Here is a 20,627-nt window from a genome sequence, read left to right on the forward strand (position 1 = left end):
TAAAAATAATTGCACACAAAAATCCTTTTCCGGAAACATTTAATCGTTCTGTGGACAGGAGTCAGCACTCCACAACTGGGTCAGTTAAATATTAACAAATTTACAATCATGGAGGAATGTAAAAAAACAAATTGCAAACACAAAAGCAGCGCCTTAAAAAAACAGCTCCTATCCCCCTAGCCCACCCGCACAGAGAAAAGACAACCCTGTTGACATCGCCATCTTCACTCTGCATCACAGTCAGACACCCCTTCCCATCCCTCCTAAATGTACACATTACAGCTCATCTTTGGATGTGGCCTCCTGAAACACAGAAACGTGCAGATTCAGATAGAAGATCAATATTCCAGCTTTAAAAAGGAGATGTTCATCCAAAATCTTTTTGTTGTTTGGAAGGACACTTACCGATTCCTCTTCTGCTTCATCTGCCTGGACCTCTTCCTCATCCTCAGCTTCCTCTGTCTGTTCTTCAGGTTCCTCCTCTGGCTCTTCCTCTACCTGTAAATGAAACAACAGGATTCTGAGTGTCGTGGTACTGGGAGTTTCATTCATTAAATGAAGCTCAGTCTGGATGTTTTCAATATCAGGAGATAAACTTAATTACATAAAGCAGTGATGTTCACAAGCAGACCTTCAGAATAATCTTATGCTATTCCATTCTGCATTTTTTAACGTTTCACCTTTACTGAGAGATCCAATATGTTTCATGCATACATGACAAGAGTTCTGTTACACTTCTCATGTTATTCTTGGCCCGATGCAAGCAAATGTCTACAGACCAGAGTCATCGTCTTGCTCAGTTCCTCTCAAATACATGTCTAGCCATCTATATATGGTTATACAGGTTTACTGCACACTTTGAGAAAATCTCCATGGGTCACGCTTGATTTGAACATCTCGACTTACTCCAATAACACAACTCTATTGTGTGTGTACCTGAGCGTCGAGGTCTACGTTCATGCTGAGCCGCAGCATGCGCTCTATTCTGTCTCCATAGGCTTTGGTGTCTTGGAGCTGGTACCCGGATCGCAGTGTGGCGGTCTCGAGCAGCACTACGGCTAAATCTGCAGCAGTCTTATCCTCAGCGTCTTCCTACAACACAAAATGCACAATATATCCATTTAAAATACAAAGATTGACGGCAAAATTTGCTAGGCTAAATAAGAACGTTTGACTTACATTGACTCTCCTTAGCATCTCTTTGATGAGTGGATGTTTGGGGTTGATTTCTAATGTCTTCTTTTGACTTGCGTAATAACTAGAACGAAGGAAAAAATGGGTATAAGGATAAATGGTCAATTGTTGCGGACTTTACAATTTTCACATACAGAACATTGTGAAATACGTTGCACAATTATGAAGCCAGAGTCCCACTAGACTTGGGGGACAATATATTTCTACAGATGCTGCAATGGTCATCATATGACATCACACCGGTGTCTTTTTTTTTTTTTTTTTTTTTTTTTTAAAGCCAACTCAATATATAATATCCAAAATGTAGCAGAATGCAATCAACTCATTGCAATGCCCCATTTCTGCAACATTTACTACACATTGTTTTAACACTTGCTTAACTTGCATAAACACAATACGGCTAAATTTAAAGTGGCTTTTCACATGCTTGCATTTACAGTTTTTCACATTTGAATGTACATAATGTGCAGTAACATTTACGAATGCACAATTTCATTAGACAATTTTCAAATATCCACAAAACGCCTGTTATGGGATGTGTTGTGAAAAGGTGCACCAAACCAAATTATACAAGTGCATAATTATAACAATTGTAACAAAAAAACAAAATCATGGCCATCTAAATTTTATTTGTTTGCTTTCCAAACACAAGAACCCCATTTGAACATATTAATGTGTTGAAAATGGTGAGGAGTCTTGGGTGACTCCTTTTGATTTGACCACGCATAATATATTTAGTTAGGAAGAGGGTCTAATACTTATTCAGAAGACATACTTTGTGGAAATGTCTTTTCCTGTCTGATAAGCCTGGGCTTTCATGATACGTTCCATGTTTCCAGACCATCCATACTGACTGGCAACCAGAGCACATGGAGAGTTGGTCAACCTTTGGGACAGAATAGCCTTCTCGATCTGAAACAGAAGCACATGTTACAATTCATCTGCCACTTTATTGTATGCACTGCAATATAAATGACCGACAATAATCATACTTGGTCTTTCAGGGCTTTATCTTTCATCCAGGTAGTGAGGGGCTCAAATTCTTTCTCCAAAGCTTCCCTCTTTTCCTTGGCTTTATCGCTCTCGTCGAACTTCACACCCTCCTTCGCCACGTTCTGGAAGCGTTTGCCGTCAAACTCAGGAAGGGCCTGAATGCAGTACTCATCCACTGGTTCGGTCAGATAGACAACTTCATATCCTTTCTTAAGAAGCTTCTCCACAAATGGAGATGATTCAGCCTAAAAACCAGAAGACAAAAGCTTACATGCTGCTACTGAAACGCAGAAATAGAGTTCGTTAGCAAGTATGGTCGAGATTTAAAAACCATTTAAAGCACCTCCTTCCTGCTGGTTCCAGCCATGAAGTAGATCTTGTCCTGCTTCTCCTTCATCCTCTCCACATACTGCTCCAGACTGGACAGCACAGTGTCGCTGTGGGAGGTCTGGAAGCGGAGCAGTTTGGCCAGGCGGGTTCTGTTGGAGTGATCCTCAATCACGCCCAGCTTAATGTTGGTGCCAAACTCTTTCCAGAACTTATCGTTGTACTGCTCCTCGGCGATCTTCTTGATCATGTCCAGGGTCTTGCGCACCAGCTTCTTACGGATAACCTGAAGAACAAAAGGGACAGTCATGAGTTTTGAAGCCATTTAAATTTGCATGTTTATTGCGTTGTTTTACATGTTGTCAATGTTGCTTCGATAAGCAAAAGTATAACTCACCTTGAGCAGTTTGTGTTGCTGCAGAGTCTCTCTGGACACGTTCAGAGGCAGATCATCAGAGTCCACCTGAGATCAAAGCAAGTTTGAGTCAAAAACGAATTGTAGATCATTAAGACTTTATACAACATTAGGTTTTTTTTATGTTACACCACCCGCTGTGTTAGGAATATCTTAAATCTCAACCTTAAAATATTTTAAAAATAAAAATCCCATATTTATGGAGAAAATGCCATTTAGTCCCCTTGTTAACTAGTATTTATATACAATTATAGCTTGTAGTAATATTAAAATGCAACCCATGAAATCAGTTTAAAAATGGAAGTGATCTTTACTTATGAGCCAATACACAGGCTAAATGGAAAATTTAGCATTTGTTTTGCATCGCCCAATGTAATACTAAACTGAAAGACAGGCACTTACAACACCCTTGATGAAGTTGAGGTACTTGGGCATCATGTCATGGAAGTCGTCAGTGATGAAGACTCTACGCACGAACAGCTAAATAAAAAATATGTGTAACTACCAACTCGTAAAAAAATAATTCCCATTTTCCACTTAATGTTCACTAATTACCTTGATGAAGTCATTCTTCTTGGTGCCATACTCGTCAAAAAGACCTCTGGGTGCAGATGCTGGGACAAAGAGGATGGACTTGAAAGTGACTTCTCCTTCAGCGGTGAAGTGAATGTGTGACAATGGCTCATCAGTGTCCTGAAATGACAACAATCCACTTGAACTGATCCAGAGGCCGTAGTGGGTGACTGTGTATTTGTGCCACACACAGGTTTTACTCACCCTGGAGAAGGTTTTATAGAAGGCTTTATATTCATCTTCCTCCACTTCCTTTGCAGGCCTCTGCCAGATGGGTTTAATGTCATTCATCAGCTCCCAATCCCACACGGTCTTCTCCACCTAAAACAATTAAGAAACATTAAAATTCACTGGGAAAAAAAAGTATAGGATAACTTCTAATGTTGGGTTGAATATCTGCATCTTAATACCTTCTTAGTCTTTGGTTTGTCCTTGTCTTCCTCCTCTTCCTCAACTTCAGCTTCATCTTCAGTGGCTTCTTCCTTCTCTGCCTCAGCCTCATCCTCGATGGGCTCTTCTACGGTCTCGGTCTAAGAAATAACACAAATCAGTGAGTTAAATAAGTCCAATATCTGGTTATGTTATTATGTCTGAAGTCTTGTGTACAAACCTTGCTGCTCCATACGTAAATGGGGAAGTTGATGAATTGAGAGTACTTCTTCACCAGGTTCTTAATGGTCTCCAGCTCAAGGTAGTCAGAAGCTTCCTCTTTCATCACCAACCTAACAAACAAGTCATCTTTAGTGACAATGTCACAATCTATGTATTGTTTTTGCGATATTTTACATTAAGGCTGAAAAATATATTGTTCCAGCCTAAATACCGCAATGGTCAAGCCACAGGATCTTAAATATTAATAGTTACATCACAGCATCATGATTATAGTGGATCAGGAGCCAGTTTAAAACGAGTGATTTTTGAAGTCACTGCAAATTTTACCCATAAAAAGTTTCATCTGCAAAGGCCTGTGACTTTGTGAGCATTAAGCCAGCATTCAGGCACAATAAAATATGTTTATAATAATAATAATAATAATAATAATAATAATAGATTAAATGGAATTATATACACATGACCCCCAGAATACCATAAAGCACTAATTCATTTGTAACTTTGCTCTACTATATTCATCAATGCTTGTGATGGGTTTATTATATGTAATGTAGATTCACTTCCCTATAAAATAATCCTAATCAGTCAATAATTATGAATTTTCCAATTAGAGCGACTCATTTCAACTGGTTAAATTACACTCAATCACAATGTCTATTTTTTCCCCAATATTGTACAGCCCCGTTTCACATTCAGCTTCTTACGTAATGGTGGTGCCTCTGCCTAGAGTGTCTCCACGTGGGTCCTCGATGACGGAGAACTGATTGGAATCAGATTCCCAGATATGCTGGGTGTCGTTGTTGTGCTTGGACATGACAATGACCTTATCGGCCACAAGGAAAGCGGAGTAGAAGCCCACACCGAACTGACCGATCAGCTCAGAGGTGGACTGACTGTCATCCTGCACTTCCGTCATTTTGTTCAGGAACTCGCTGGTTCCAGATTTGGCGATGGTACCGAGGTTCTTCACCAGTTCTTCTTTGGTCATGCCAATACCAGTGTCAGTGATGTGAAGCATGTTCTTATCTTTGTCAGACTGATGAGAGAAGAGTCAGACATGCAGTGAATTTCAGGGATTCTTTTTGATTGCTCTTTTAAAAGCATTTTTAATGTTCTCTTGGTACAACAGAGGCTTTTTAAGAATTATTAGGCATAAGCAATCCAGTTTATGTAGATGAAAAATTAGTCAGGAGACAGATCTCAATATTTTGCCTATTCATTTTTAAGATAATGCAAACTGACAAGTATGTGCAGTGCATACGTGACCAGTATTGTGCAATCTCGAAAGCAAGTAAAGGATGCATTTACTAAAAGAAAATTTGCATGGTTAAAAGGTTTGGTCTTACGATTAAGATAAGAAAATGAAAGGAAGAAAGGAAACTCCTCAGTCTGCTTTAAGCGCATTTGAATTTCTTTTGCAATGCAAATTTAGAACCAATGTTATATTTCTCTGTAAAACAGAGAGGGTTTCAGATCAGAAGGGTGGCGTCACACACCTTAATCTTAATGGTGAGCTCTTCATTTCCGGCAAGGGCATCTTCGTTGGTCAGCGACAACAACCGGATCTTATCCAAGGCATCTGAAGCATTAGAGATCAGCTCTCTCAGGTAGATCTTTAGGATGGAAAAGTAAAAATTAGGACACCTTATGCACAACTTGCAAAGACATGAACTTTTAACTTCTAACACTCACCTCCTTGTTCTTATATAGCGAATTGATGATCAGTTTCATCATTCGATTCACTTCTGCCTGGAACGCATGCTTTTCTGCTTTATCACGAATTTCCTTCAATTGTGAGGCGTTTAAACCATCTAGCTGAATGGCTTCCTCCTCCCTGTTAGAGATGAGATGGAAAAATAAGTGCAAGGGATGCTTCACATATTCCATACTCTTGGGATTTATTACCATTTTCTCCTGGGTTTTGATAAGATGCATAAATGGATTTACCAGATGTATAACCCCATTGGGGATCATTCCTGGCCTTTGTGAGGAGCTTTAAGTGACTATATCCAAATGTACCCTCATAAGAAATAAACAAGTGTGGTTTAATAAGCTTAAAATAGCAGCTAAGATTAGTTTTAAGGATTCATTTACCCCCACTTTCAGATCTGAGCCTAAATAAAGGGTCACTAATTTTGGAATATTAAAATTATTGCTCCTTGATCTTTAAAACGAATGAAGTTCAAGTGCATACAAACCTCTGAACAACCTCGTCATCGGTGCGGGATCCGTCTCTGCTCTTCCCAAGGTCCTCTTCTACTGTGCCATCAATGTCAACATCGTCATCAGCTTTTACAGACGCTGTAATTATGCAAAACATTAAAGATTAGGACAAAACCACAAATTAAGGATGACAGTTGTGATAAAAAGCACTTTAATAACCCCAGTAACTTAATGGTATAATAAATGCTGCACTTTGGCATATTCTTTTTTGGGATAAGTGTTTATGACTTAATTTCTAAGCTGGTTTGCTTAGCAAAAACCCCATTATGCACAACAAGGTTGCTTCTACTTGATATAAAAATGTTTATAATGTGAAGTCAAATTTGATGAAAGGGCATTTCATATATACATGTATGAAATGTACAGAAATGCTTTTGATTCCTGTGCAGATGATTTTTTTTTTTAATTAGGAGTTAAATAATATGACTATGTTCATGTTAAATAATGTGATTCAACATGGTTCAAAATATCTGGTATGGTTCCTTTTAATGTGAAATTAGATTGCATTGTTCTCAAGCAATATTATTTAACAGAATTTAACGTATATTTTATTAAATACAAGATCAAATGATTTACTAATTGATAATGTCATCATATGAATTATAAATTGATAAGCAACATTATAATATGAGGTCCATTTTATTAAGGAAACTTCCAGAAGCACATGCAAGTCAAATCCACTCTCCATGTTTTATTTCCTGTTCTGAATCATTCCAAAATGTAATATTGGTTAGCTTGGCTATACAATAGGCATCGTTTAAAATGTATTTCTAATATTAAAGCGTACATGGCAAAAAGGGGAACCGCACAAAGACGGCAACAGTACTGCAAACATTGTCAAGTTCAAAGCCATCAAATATAACGCAAATCGGCGCATTTCACGGCCGTTCATTAAAATCTACTCACCGAATGCCAAAAGTGCACAGAGGAGACCGATAATCCACAGTCGCCTCATTGTTTTTTGACAGAAAAACGGTTTATTGATGAGACTCAATAGCAGATTAACGCCTTGAGCTTTCGCAGAGCCCTCCACGCCTCGATGAACTGTTTCAGTGCGTGGACAAGGAGCGAAAAGTCGGCTTTATTAACTCATGCGTTCTAGGGCGGTACTTTGCTGCTTTCAGCCAATCACTGTACCCCACGCACAACACCGCACCAATCAGAGAGCGATCCGCAGTCGGTGTCGTCCAATCAGCGCCTTACATGTCCGATTCTACACGCTCCATTCGTGGCTCGAGCTGATTGGCTTCACGGGATGTCAATTCATCGAGCGAGTTTTACATGAGGATTCGTCATAGACTGTAATAACTGTTCTGGGAACGGTTCTGGGTTTGTTTTCAGCTTCAAACGGAATGGGGAGAAACGTAACTAAGCGATTCAGAATCAGATTTAAGTTACGTTTACCTTAGCAACCAGTTGTTGACCACTTTAAAGACTTCAAAGACAAAATTTTACCCTAAGACGTTTGGTAGTTCAATGAATATAATGTTTAATTGTTTATTTCATTTGTGTTTTTGCATTTGTGTTGTTTAATGTAACTATAAATACTTCTAAAACTAGTAAATCTAGTCAATAGTAGTTCAAAATAGTTCTGAAAAAATGCAGGGATTAAACATCCAAGGAGATTTTGACAGCCCGTCTCTTCAGCCTTTCCTTTGTTATGTTCCAGATGATCTCCAAGAAGATTTGTTTTACCTGAAATCCATCATATTTCCTTATCTAGATGCACTTTGCCAGACAAGAGGCACCTGTTTCAGACCTATGGACTTGCAGAGGAGCAAACAAGACCAGGATGATGCAAATAATCAGAAAGATGACACTGATATCTTTGACCAGCATCTGAAAATCAGTTTGGATCTCATAGACCGCTCATCACTTTTCATTTGTCTGCTTGGACACAGCTATGGAAAGTGTCTTCCTCCTGATACTGAATCATGTTCTTTATCTGAAGTTGTTAGAAAGCTAAATATTGCTGCAAGTTCTGGTTATCCTTGGGTTTTGGAAAATAAGTATCGCACATGCAGCCTGACAGAGCTGGAGATTACCAAAGCAGCCTTCATTGACAACCATAGAGTCTGCTTCTTTTATTTTAAAGACTACACACCACAGGATACTGAAGATGATGATGATCATTGGAGTGAAGAAATGAGCATCTTCTTAAACATGCTGTCCAAGCAAAGCCAACGCGAGAGACAGAGAATGAGAGATCTGAAAAGAAGAATCATAAATCACTGTCTTCCTGTCAGGTTTGAGGATATAAGCAAAAATGTTTCACAAATTTAATATGTATTATGTTTTATATTGGGTGTTTTAATTACACGTCCTTTATTTACTCCTTTTACTACATGACAGGTTTTTCAGAAACCAGTATGAACTTGGGGAGATGATCAGGATGGACTGTGAAGAGGTCATTATTAAAACTTCTAAGGATTCAAAACATTTAATCTCAGGTAAGTCTGCAAATCTTGACATTTTGGAGTACTTAATGGATATTTATTATAATTTTATTACACTATGAGAAACATCTGATCAAAATATGATGTAATTTGCTGTAATAATTAGATGTTTAACCATATTTTGAGACTAAATTATGCGAATGTATTAATTTTTTACATTATCTCTTTTTCTACTTTTATTCCTTTGTATTTTTAACACATTTAGATTTTATAATAATAAATTTATAAATAAAATATTAAAATAAATAATATAATATGTCATATTGATTATATGCATTTTATTTAGATTGTGTGTATGTATTCGTACCTGTATTTTAGGATGGCAGGATTCATTCGATCTGCATTCTCATAAGAGCTATTCACGTGCATTGTGCAACTGGTTTGTGCCCTCAGTTCCTGCCACAGAAATACTGAACATTTTTAACAAATTTCTACATCCTATAACCCACAATGCTAAATCTGAGACACCTGCAAAAAACCCAGGAGCTCTTTTCAATAGGTAAGATGATGAAAAACCAAATGCATATTGATTAGCATATATTTGAAGTCAAATTTATTAGCCCTAAATTTATTTCTTCTTCAAATATTTAACAAATTATGTACCTAGTTAAACCTTTAAATGTCACTTTAAGTTAAATACTTGTATCTTGAAAAATATCTAGTGAAAAAGTATTTACTGTTATCATGGCAAAGATAAAATAAATCATTATTATTATTAGATAAAATTATTATTATAATTATTGTTATTAGAAATAAGTCAATAAAACTATTATGTTTAGAAATATGTTCAAAATCTCTCTGCTAAACACAAATTTTGAAATAAATTAATAAAAGAATTCAAAATTAACAGGAGACCTAATAATTCTGACTTCAGCTGTATATAAAGTCAAGTTCTTGCCTGTTTTCAGTGACCGGAACGACTCAGAGAAGTCTGTCTTAGTAATAAGTGGTGAAAGGGGTTGTGGGAAGTCGACTCTGGCGGCTTGGTGTCTGCAGACCTTCTCCGAGCAGAATCCAGATCTTCCAGTCATCTGTCACTTTTGTGGAACAAGCACATCCAGCACTGACGTCAGGTCCTTGCTTAGACTGTGTACTGCTCAACTTCGAAAAGCACATAATGGTAAATTGCCTCATTTTCCAGCAGAATGATGTTTAAATGGTGTTTTTTTTCCAATTAATTATTTCTCAGTGTCTGAAATGGTTTATTCAAGGATCTGATCTCTCTTAAACCCTCTTTTGAGACCCTATCATGATCTGATTGGTCCAATCAAGGCCATGTCTGTTGTGATTGATCAACCGCTTGCAACACATGTCTGAAACAAAACATCATCATTTGGAAGTGCATTTGAAGTGGATTTGCTTTCAGTGTGAAGAAAACATTGGCATCTTGACATTTCCACATATAAAGAACCAAACTCATTCAGGGTTCAACTAGAATTACAGTGTTTGGAGAGTTAAAATGGATGTTATTTGTGAGCAGCCAATAAAGAGTGACTGGCATTATGCAAAATTATAATAAATAGGTTTGTGCAAGAAGTAAAACTAAAAATACTAGACCATTCAAAAAGTAAAATACAATGTTGTATTTACATATTTTTCTGTATTGCTTTATGGCCCAATATGTGTTTATTTTATTTATCTTATTATTATTATATATTTTTATTTGTGTTTTGCCCTAAATATTGTTTTTGATGCAAGAATATATAATTGTACTGTTTGATTCAGAGAGGAAGAAAATGTGAACTAATTTTGTTTTTCTGCTAGATAGATTGAAATAGTTGATGTCTTGTGATTCTTTATGTAACTCTCTGACTAATATGCATCAATAAGAGTTAAACTAAAAGTATAAAACAATGTAAAATAATAAGTTTGTTAAGGTTTTCCGTATTTTGCGATTCACCAATGTTTTCTGTTTATTTTTGGTTCTGAATTGCATAATGTGACATTGATTCAGCTCTGTCTACTCTTGATGATGAAGATTTTACTCTGCAGTTTAACAAAGTGACTTTGAGTGACATTTAGTAACTTAAAATATTCTGTTGTATTAGAAATAATGCAGAATTATGTGTGTTAAAAGTACTGTCTGTTTATTACAAAGTTTTTGCACCATAATTTACAGCACCAACCCAGACAATATATCTTTCAAACTATTAAAAATGACAATAAAAGTCACTTTTTTAAACTTTTCAATATTAAAAGCTGTTAACGAAAAGATTAAGTTTCCATAATGCAATTCAAAAGCATAAATACAGGAAGAAAACCTGGATCACAAAATATGTGGAAATGTGAAAAACTTCACATTTTTACTAATTCTTAACTAATCATTTACTATTATTTTTATAGTGTAGTGCATATTAAAAGTGTTTATTCAGAGAGTGTCAATTGTTTCTGCAGGTGATTTTCCAGATTGGGATGAAAGTTTGGAGGACACTTCTGAGTTTATGTATCTCCATCGGGCAGTCCAGGCATTTACTGCAGGCCTGAATCTCAGGCCTTGTATTCTTCTCATAGATGGGATTGACCTTCTGACAGAAACACTTGGACTTTCAAAGCAAGAGGTGATCTTTCATTTCCCTCCATGGTTTACTTAAGCACACTTTAAGCTTTTCTTACTTACATTTTCTGGAAAAGTAAAAAATATTGTTTTGTTTTTGGAAATAAGTCGTCAAAATTAGGAGTAAGCAAATTAAATTTGTTTTCAGATTGAAAGCAGGTTATACTTACCCAGTTGGCAGATAATTTTTACTTATTGTAAAATTTATTATTTCTTGTATTATTTAATTTAACTTAATTTTGATGAGTTGTTAATGGAAAACAACACAATATTTTAAGAATTGTTTGAATTTTGGACTAGAAATGAGACAAAAACTATAAGTAAGAAAAGCAGAGCAGGTTTTTTTAAAATCTGAAACAACTAAACATCCTATTTTTGTCTTCCAGGTAAAATCACTACAATGGCTGCCAGCTGTTCTGCCTTCCTTCAGCAAAATGATTATCACTACAACATTCACTGACCTCACTCACAAAAGTCTCTCTTGTCGTACTGATGTCCAGATTCTTAAGTGTCCCCATTTCCCAGATCCTAGTGTTCAGCTCAGCATTGTGCGCAAACATCTGTCTTTACCTTCCAAGGAGCTTCCAAACAGTATTTTGCAAAGAATGGTGCGTAAGTGCCGCTCCCCAACCTTTTTAGCCCTCGTTGGCACGGAGTTGCGAACGTGTGGAGTGTTAAGGGAGAAAGAGGAAGAGATGGAGCTGCTGAAGGAGTATGCTGAGGCTGATTCAGTTCCTGAGCTCTGGGTGAAGGTCATTCATCGCTGGGTGAAAGATTACAGCAGATCTGCTCCATCAGAAGATGTTACTTCTTATAAAGTCACAGAGGCCCATACATCACTTGGGGAGGGTAATTAATTTATTTTTATTATTATTAATAATAATAATAATAAATTTTATTTATGATGCGCTTTTCTTAAACTCAAAGTGCTACAAGATATACTGTTACAAATTAAAAACGCAGAGAATTACAAGCTTGCATAAGATCCCAGTGACAAGCCAGAAGTCACACCACAGTTGATGAATTTTTACAATAATACAGACATAACCAAGCCTCATCCAAAAATTAGACAAAGAAAAACTCAAAACAAAACAAAATAAGGCTCAGATAATAAACAACACGACTACCTCAAATAAAACATATAAGGAGTAAAAAAATATATAATAAAACAGTATAACAAAAATATAACAGTAACTTCACTGTAAGACTGTAAATTTACAAGCACACTGTGAATAAATAATTACAATTTACTGTAAAATTTACAGTAACTTACTGGCAATTTTGGATCCCTTTATGACTGTACTTTAACAAGTGCACTGTAAATTATTAATTAATGTACACTGTAATAAAATAATTTGTTACATTGCAATTGTAATTGTTAATTTACAGTGTATAAGGGGTGTAAGGGGTAAAAATAAAAACAGGTAAAAAAAAAAAAAGGGTTGGTTCCAAATAATTAAAATATGGAGTTCAGTCTTTGTAAACCTGGGCTGCTTTGTTTTTCAATAATACTAATATTCTACATGGGAATTAACTCAAAATGTATTATATGCCAACCTTTAAGTGATGTAAATTCATCATTAATTCAATTAAGTAAAATATATATTGTTTTTTTCTGGCTAAAGGATATTGTAGTATAAAGATAATTTTTATTATTAGCTGATAAAACAATGTGTCCATAAGGTATATCCAAAAGTGAGTCAAAATCCAGCTGCACTTTAAAGATCTTTTCCATTTCCGTGTAATTCAGTTTTATTTTGTTACATAAAACCATGCTTACTTACAATGTCTTTTTCTACAACTAAAAAGCATTTCCTTCCAGGTACTTAAACTGTTTGGATAAACTGGTTTGGAGAAATATTATGACTGTATAAATTTGATGGATTTATAAGGACAGATTTTGTATATTCACCTCGTTTATTTTTAATTTAGTTTTTTTTTCCTCTCACTTCGACTTTTGTATATCGGAGGTTTTAATTGTATTTAATTATAGCCAAGTTGTGACCGCAATGCCTTAGTTGGGGACTAGTTTGTTAACAGGGTAACATTAGATTCTGTACAGAGATATTGTATTATATTCTTTATTTTACTTAAGAATTAATAAATCTGTTAAATCACTAAAAAGGATTTCCTCTTCTTTTCTGCAGGTCTGTCAGGCTGGGTTTGGGACACGCTCTGCCTCATTCATGTGTCTCGTGCGGGGCTTACTGAAGCTCAGGTTCTGGTTTTATTGGAAGATCTTGGCTACTGTGATCATCTGAGAGTTCAGGTGTTGGAATGGGCCAGACTGCGTTCTGCTTTTTGGCCATGGATTCAGGAAAAAGCCAGTGGTCTTCTGATTATCAAGCATAAGTCTCTCAGCCTGACTATGAACCTGTTGCTGCATGGTGAGGATGATTTTATGTTATTTGTCTTATTCTTTATTATTGTATTTAATCTCTTGCCACATGAATAATTCATAATGAAAATAAAATAAAATTTTGTAAAAAAAAATATAAACAAATAAATAATAATAATAATAAAATAAACAAATATATAAATAATGTATTAAGAACACTTTTACACATAAATACACTGTTTAACAAATAAATAAAATATATATCTTAAATAAGTAATTAAATAATATTAATATTCTTATAAATATTTGTTACAAATATATTTTATGATAAATTATTTATTTAAAAATTAACATTTTAATTATTATAATGTAATTATTTTAATAACATTTTGGTAGCAACCCCTTTTTCGAATGTAATCTTGCAGTAAAACTAAAAATGAATTTCCAGTGTTTTTAAGGAGTGCTCTTGCCTCTTTTTCTTTAAGGTATGGAGGGTCAAAACACCTACCATCAGATCCTCACTACATTTTTTCAGAAATCCAGTTCAGACATTTGTAGCTGGTCACAAAAGATGGAAGAGATTCCTTGGCATTTCATTCAAACTAATTCATTCAAAGAGCTGCAGGAGTTCCTCATCAATCCAGCGTATGATTACTCAAACTAATCTTTGAGTAGAAAATATTTAGTATGTTTTCAGTCAACACCGATGTTTACAGACATATAGTATTATCAATATCAAATCTCCTTGTTTTTCCACAGTACTGTAGAGTTTTTGTCAAGCAACCTAAAGCGGTATCCACACTTGTCAACTGATGTTTTGCATTACTGGACACTACTAAGAAAGAGAGGATTCGACCCAGTGATGTCATTCCAGAATCTGATAACTCAGACTTGTAAGTATCTTAATGGTAAAACAAGCTGTTTTTATAACAAATGCAAAATGCATTTAGACGTTACATCCAGCGATTTATCACCCTTGGTAAATATGAGCAAAGAAGGCTGTGAAAAAAAAAGATCTAAATATTAACAAATACACAGCTTTGTTAAATATATATGTGCCACAATCTATTGGTAAATTCATGAATTTAAAATACTTTAAAATTATATTGCTGTTGATATTTTGCATATGTAGTACCATGCCTGTTTAGATGCTTAAAAAATGAGCAAACACACTAGTCAGACACACACATTCATTCATCACAATGGGTAAACTCAAAGAAGAAAGCTGTAATTTGTGGCAAAAGGTTGTTGAGCTTCGCAAAATGGAAAGTGGCTGTAAGAAACTAGCACAAACACCAAAAATGACACGAATAGGGCAATTATTAAGAATCTCCAATCAACTAAATGTATTAAGAATCAGTCTAGAGTTTTCAGAAGAATGATTTCACTGCAAAAAATGCTTAGACTTTGTTTCTTAGATTTGTTTCTTGTTTTTAGTCGAGATATCTAAAAATTCTTAAATCAAGAAGCATTTTCTAGACAAGCAAAAAATATTGTCTTGTTTTAATAATATATAATAATAATAATAATAATAATAATAATAATAATAATAAAAATAAAAATAATATGCCAAAATTAAGTGTTTGTTTTTCTTTTGACATAAGATCATCTTGCTACTTGATTTAAGATTTTTTAGAAATTTGGACTAGAAACAAGACAAAAAATCTTAGTAATTTTTGTTTCCACAGTGTTGAGTGGACAAAAAAAATCTCCAGAGAATCACAGCTGGAGAACTGCAGAAGTTAGTTGGGTCTTGGGGTCAAAAATTCTCCAAAACTGACAATCTGACGTCACCAACATCACTGCAACTTATTTGGGAGTGTTTCAGGGAAAAAAAACAACAACTCTTACCAAAAAATAAACTCAAGTGTCTTTAGATCACAAGGTTAAACAGTAGATTTTTCCCAGCCTTCATTGCTTATATCTACAAAGGGTGGCAATATTACAATATCACACTTCATTGAAAATATATTATAATTAAATACATACTGTAGAAATCACCTTTTTGGAAGAACACTATATAGTGTATAACTGCAGGTTACACTGTGAAAAATATCTGTTCATTAACAGTTTGCATATTTTATGATTAACAAGTCTTTTCTGTTTATTTATGGTTGTAAATTGCATTGTGGGACTTTGATCTCTGCTCTGTCGACCTTTGATGTTGAAAATTCAACTCTACAGTTTAACAAAGTGGCTTTATTGACATTTCAGTTGTTTAAATTTATATAATGTATAAAAACTTAATATATAGAAAAATAAATTAAAAGAAAATGTACTGACAGTTTATTACAAGGATTTGTATAATAATATACAACACAACCCAAACAATATATCTCTTTAAACTATTAAAAATGCTAAAAAAAGACTTTTTTTGAACTTTTCCAGGTCAAAAGTTGTTGCATGAAAGATTAAGCTCCCATAATGCAATTCAAAAGCATAAATAAATGTGGAAAAATAAAGACTTAAATTACAAAATTTGGAAAACGCCTAATTTACCAATATTTTTTACAATGTAATTATGTTTATATACTGTGTCCACCCTATACCCCTTCTTAACTTCTTAACTACTGATTTTACTGTGCTATAGTAATAATGCACCTTTTGTAAAGCTGCTTTTGAATGATAATCATTATGAAAAGTGCTATACAAATAAAAAACTAAAAATATATTAGTGAAGGCAGTGTATATCTTTGAATTGACCTGATCTTTCTTAGATGCTGACACTCCAGATCCCAGTCATTTATCAAGATTATCATTATTCTGCTCAAAAGTGCTGCTCTATATGGGTGAGATGAGGAAAACTGAGGAGCTGCTATTACAAGCAGATCAAATTCTCCAAAAGGTAAAAAATAAGGCATGATCAGAAATTGCATGCATTCAGAAATGAGTTTGTGAGAGTGAATCTTTGTATATTCTGATTTGACAGGCTGTTAAGCTTGATAGTGACAGTATGAGGTTACAGCTCAACGTGCAGCATATGATGGCAGAGCTTTACGTCCTAATGCATCTGCCGAAAGACTTAGAGATGATTTGCCACAAGGGACTTGAGACAGCCCGGTCTCTTACCGAAGCACATCTCGACAGCGTAGAGGTCAAAATCATAGTTGGTACTAACATGCATTTCATATTTCATCTTGCATGCATGTAGCTTTTATAAACTGATAAAGAAAGTTCTTTTTTGGCAAGTGTAAATTTGAACACATGTAGGATGAATCTGCTCCCACAGGACAGCTGCTTTGTCGTCTGTGTATGGCGTTGCTGGAGGAAGGACGACTGTTTGCAGTGCCAGAGCTTTTTAGAGAGATCCGCTCTGCCAGATACATGTCTGCCCATCCTTGTGCTGAAGGCACTGTAATGATACTGAAGGCCATTCACAAGTAATTAAAAAAAGTGTAAATAAAAAGGTTGTTTTTCCAATAAATTGAATAAAATGTATTCAGATTAAAGGAAACCATTATGACTGAATGACTAATGACTTTAAATTAAATTAAGTTAAATTAAATTAAATTAAATTAAATTAAATTAAATTAAATTAAATTAAATTAAATTAAATTAAATTAAATTAAATTAAATTAAATTAAATTAAATTAAATTAAATTAAATTATAAATTAAGTTAAAAAAATTATATAAAAACTTATTTCATTAAAGATTTAATTTTTTTTATTAAAATAAATAAATAAATAAAACATGTAATAACATTTTTTTATTAAACAATAAATTAAAGATTAAGTTAAAATTACATTTTAAATTAAATTAAAATAAACATTATGTTACATTTTTAATTAATTGTTCAAAAATGTCAATTTTTTTCACTCAAATTATTTTGCGGCTTGTTTAAACTACTTATTTAATCATCGTTTATTTTCTTTTTGGCTCAGTCCCTTTATTAATCCGGGGTCGCCACAGCGGAATGAACCGCCTATGCTACTTATTTAAAATGAGCTAAATCAACGCTGTTCCTGAGTTTTTTCTGGGATAACTTAATTGTTTTATGTTCAATCCACTTACATTAGTTTAAGTTTGTACAACATGAAGGAATTGCGTGGAGCCCAGCATTTTTACAGCGTTCTTAACTAAAACACACACATTATTTACAGTATAGTGTCAGTTATGAATATATTTAAGATATATACTGTAGAAAGTAAATATTATTATATGTAAATAAACATTATATGAAATAACATTTACATTTTTTATGTAGTTCAAATTATAAATAATGCTACATTTGCATTCATACAGGTTTAAAAAATTCACAATAAAAAGTATGGGAATAATGCACATATGCATGTTAACTTTTGTTAAGGTTGAGTCTTGGTGAGCACAAGAATGCTGAAAGGGGTTTGGAGTCTGCTCTGGAAAGCAGGAGACGCTGGTATGGGCATGACCATACTCTGGTAGCAGAAGTGGAGGAGTTGCTTGCAGATCTCTGGGCTAACAATCAAACCAACACAGAGTAAGATAAACACATCTGTGATGTGCTTACAGTATTAATAGCAAACATAATCTGTTGTTAAACTTCAAGATCGAATCATTTGATTTCAAGATCACTGGCTTGATTTGCTTTTAGGTGGACACGGAGGATGATGGTTGAATTCTACCGCCATGTTATAAGCACTAAAGAGACAGAGGCTCTGACATTGCAGCTTCCTGTTCTGCAACATAGCCTTGCCGTCGTTCTTATGAAGCTCGGTGAGTGACAAAGAATTGGCCTTCAGAATTGGCTCTGCTCAGGCCTTGGTTTCAGAGAATCCTCAAAGCTTTGAACCCACTCAAAAAGCATGGAGATAAATCAATACTTTAGAAAGTGTGCAGTGAACCGCTGATCCAATGCAGCACTGCCAGTCAGCAGTTCAAGCCATTTACGTCTTCAAGTTTGCAATAATTTCTTTAAAAAATGTTTTAAGCTCTTATTTAGATTTTAGATTTTTGCATTTATTTCATCAAACATGCAGTAAAAACAGCAATATTGTGAAATAATAATATCAGTATTCTTGATAATCGTGTAGAAAATGTGTTGGCAGTGCGTTGAAGCATGCTATCTGTATGTTAAATAATGTTAGAAACATGCTAACAACATGCTATCTACATGCCAACACATGCTTGGTGATTTTAAATCATGCTAGAAACGTACAGTGTATCAAATGTTAGAATACACTAGTATTATGTTAAATCATGCTGGAGATGAGCTAGCAGTGAGCTAAATAATGTTATAATCATGATAACAACATGCTAGAAACATGGCAACACATGCTTAGTGGTTTGTTAAATCATGCTAGAAACATGTTTGCAGTGTGCTAAACAATGTCAGAACCTTGTTAAAACATGCCAAAACATGCTTTAGTGGTGTTAAATCATGCTAGAAACATACAGTGGATTAATGTTAAAGCACACCAGTTTTTTGTTAAATCATGCTAGAGACATGTTAGCAGTGTGCTAAATTATGTTAGAATCATGCTAATGGTATGCTAGAAATATGGCAACACATGCTTAGTGGTTTGTTGAATCATGTTAGAAACATACAAACCATTTATGAAAACATGCTGTGTTAAAACATTCTAGCTGTATGTTAAATCATGCTAGAAACATGTTAGCACTGTGTTAAATCATGTTAGAATCATGCTATAAGCATGCTAGAAACATGGCAAAATATTCTTAGTGGTTTTTTAAATCATGTTAGAGACATGTGCAAACAGTATATGAAATTGTGCTAACAACATGCTAAAACATGATAGAATCATGCCAACACATACTTTGGGGTGTATTAAATTATGTTAGAAGCTGTTTAAACATGCTAGACACATGCTAACACGTGCCTAAGCATGCTAGCAGTGTGGTCAGTCATGTTAGAAACATGTTAACAGTGCTAAATCATGTTACAGACATGGCAACAGCGTACTAAAACATGTTGTGTGTTAAAATGTGATAAAAACATGCTAACAATGGCAAAAAACATGCTAGCAATGTGTATAAATTGTAGATACACAACTCGTAATTACAAAATTTCTTAGATAAATATCATGCGTTTCTATTTAAGCATCACATGATCATAATAAATATCTTGTTTATTCCAGATGTTTGACTCATAATGTATGTTTTGTCACAGATGTTTTGTCTGTAATATGCAGGTAAATTGTTGTTATGTAGCTGCAGTACAATGGAGAAGAGAGAGGGTCTGGAACTTCTTCAGAGAGCTGCAGACATACAGATTTAACTCCAGGGCTCTGAACATCTAGTGACTAAAGGCTTTGAGAAGTGAGCTCATTTGTTTTATAGTCTTGTGTTATAATTGATTACACAGATACTAATACTTTCCTTTTTTGTAGTGTTTCAAAACATGATGTTATTGGACAGGACAAGTATGTTTCAGAGGTCACCAGCTCAAGCAATAAATGGTCTCTAGGCAAGAAATCAAATAGTGGACAACAACAGGCATCGTATTACTACAAGCCAGATATTACTCCAAAACTCAATAGGAGCTACTCTGCAGAAACAGCTTTGTCTTGTAAGCAGGATGAAACTCCAAAAAGGCCATGCACGACTTCACGGGTCTCTGTATATGGGCCACAGAGTGACATTAATACTCTACTCCAAAGAGGAAAGGCTGGTTGGTTAGAGCGACGTCTGTCTGATACTAGATCAACTGAACAGGCTTCCAAGGCAAATGCATTATGCAGGAAGAAGCTCATCTAAAGGCACTGAACCAATAGATGAAAACACTAACTTACAGGATATCAAAAATCTGTCACTTAGTCAGAGCGTATTCTATTCTATTCTATTCTATTCTATTCTATTCTATTCTATTCTATTCTGGTATATTCTATTCTGTTATATTATATTACTCTATTCTATTCTATATTATTCTATTCTGTCTTATTCTATTCTATTCTGTTCTATTCTATTGCTCTATTCTATTCCATTCCATTCTATTCTATCTTATT

At 34.5% G+C, this 20,627-nt stretch overlaps 2 protein-coding genes across 2 annotated transcripts; one reads left to right on the forward strand and one right to left on the reverse strand.

Annotated features, from left to right (window-relative positions):
* Positions 1-22: 22 nt before the first annotated feature.
* On the reverse strand, positions 23-7,399 carry hsp90b1 (heat shock protein 90, beta (grp94), member 1). Its single transcript, XM_056455929.1, has 18 exons — positions 7,244-7,399; positions 6,313-6,415; positions 5,807-5,948; positions 5,611-5,727; positions 4,819-5,150; positions 4,113-4,224; positions 3,913-4,032; positions 3,707-3,823; positions 3,485-3,622; positions 3,332-3,409; positions 2,912-2,977; positions 2,531-2,800; positions 2,187-2,432; positions 1,970-2,106; positions 1,180-1,258; positions 937-1,092; positions 406-498; positions 23-303 (listed from the first exon to the last, which is right to left on the reverse strand). Exons 1-18 carry the CDS (start codon positions 7,290-7,292, stop codon positions 277-279), a joined length of 2,382 nt encoding a protein of 793 aa, XP_056311904.1. The 5' UTR covers positions 7,293-7,399; the 3' UTR covers positions 23-276.
* A 537-nt stretch (positions 7,400-7,936) lies between these two features.
* ttc41 (tetratricopeptide repeat domain 41) lies at positions 7,937-20,383 on the forward strand. Its single transcript, XM_056455106.1, is given in 16 exon segments — positions 7,937-8,583; positions 8,690-8,787; positions 9,112-9,292; positions 9,702-9,913; positions 11,188-11,351; positions 11,734-12,196; positions 13,495-13,734; positions 14,171-14,330; positions 14,445-14,578; positions 16,403-16,530; positions 16,615-16,795; positions 16,915-17,065; positions 17,993-18,142; positions 18,257-18,378; positions 19,815-19,941; positions 20,013-20,383. Coding segments are annotated over 16 exon segments (3,525 nt in total). The 3' UTR covers positions 20,380-20,383.
* The last annotated feature ends 244 nt before the right edge of the window (positions 20,384-20,627 follow it).

The sequence above is a fragment of the Danio aesculapii genome, chromosome 4 (genome assembly GCF_903798145.1).
Source record: "Danio aesculapii chromosome 4, fDanAes4.1, whole genome shotgun sequence".
NCBI classification, from domain to species: Eukaryota; Metazoa; Chordata; class Actinopteri; order Cypriniformes; family Danionidae; genus Danio; species Danio aesculapii.

Bases quoted from the DNA above. Each gene is read 5' to 3' on its own strand.
- hsp90b1 (XM_056455929.1), bottom strand. From the start codon at position 7,292: ATGAGGCGACTGTGGATTATCGGTCTCCTCTGTGCACTTTTGGCATTC. The intron at 6,416-7,243 runs GTGAGTAGATTT...GCATAATTACAG, and splicing joins CTGTGCACTTTTGGCATTCG to CGTCTGTAAAAGCTGATGAC. The intron at 3,824-3,912 runs GTATTAAGATGC...TAATTGTTTTAG, and splicing joins ACAAACCAAAGACTAAGAAG to GTGGAGAAGACCGTGTGGGA.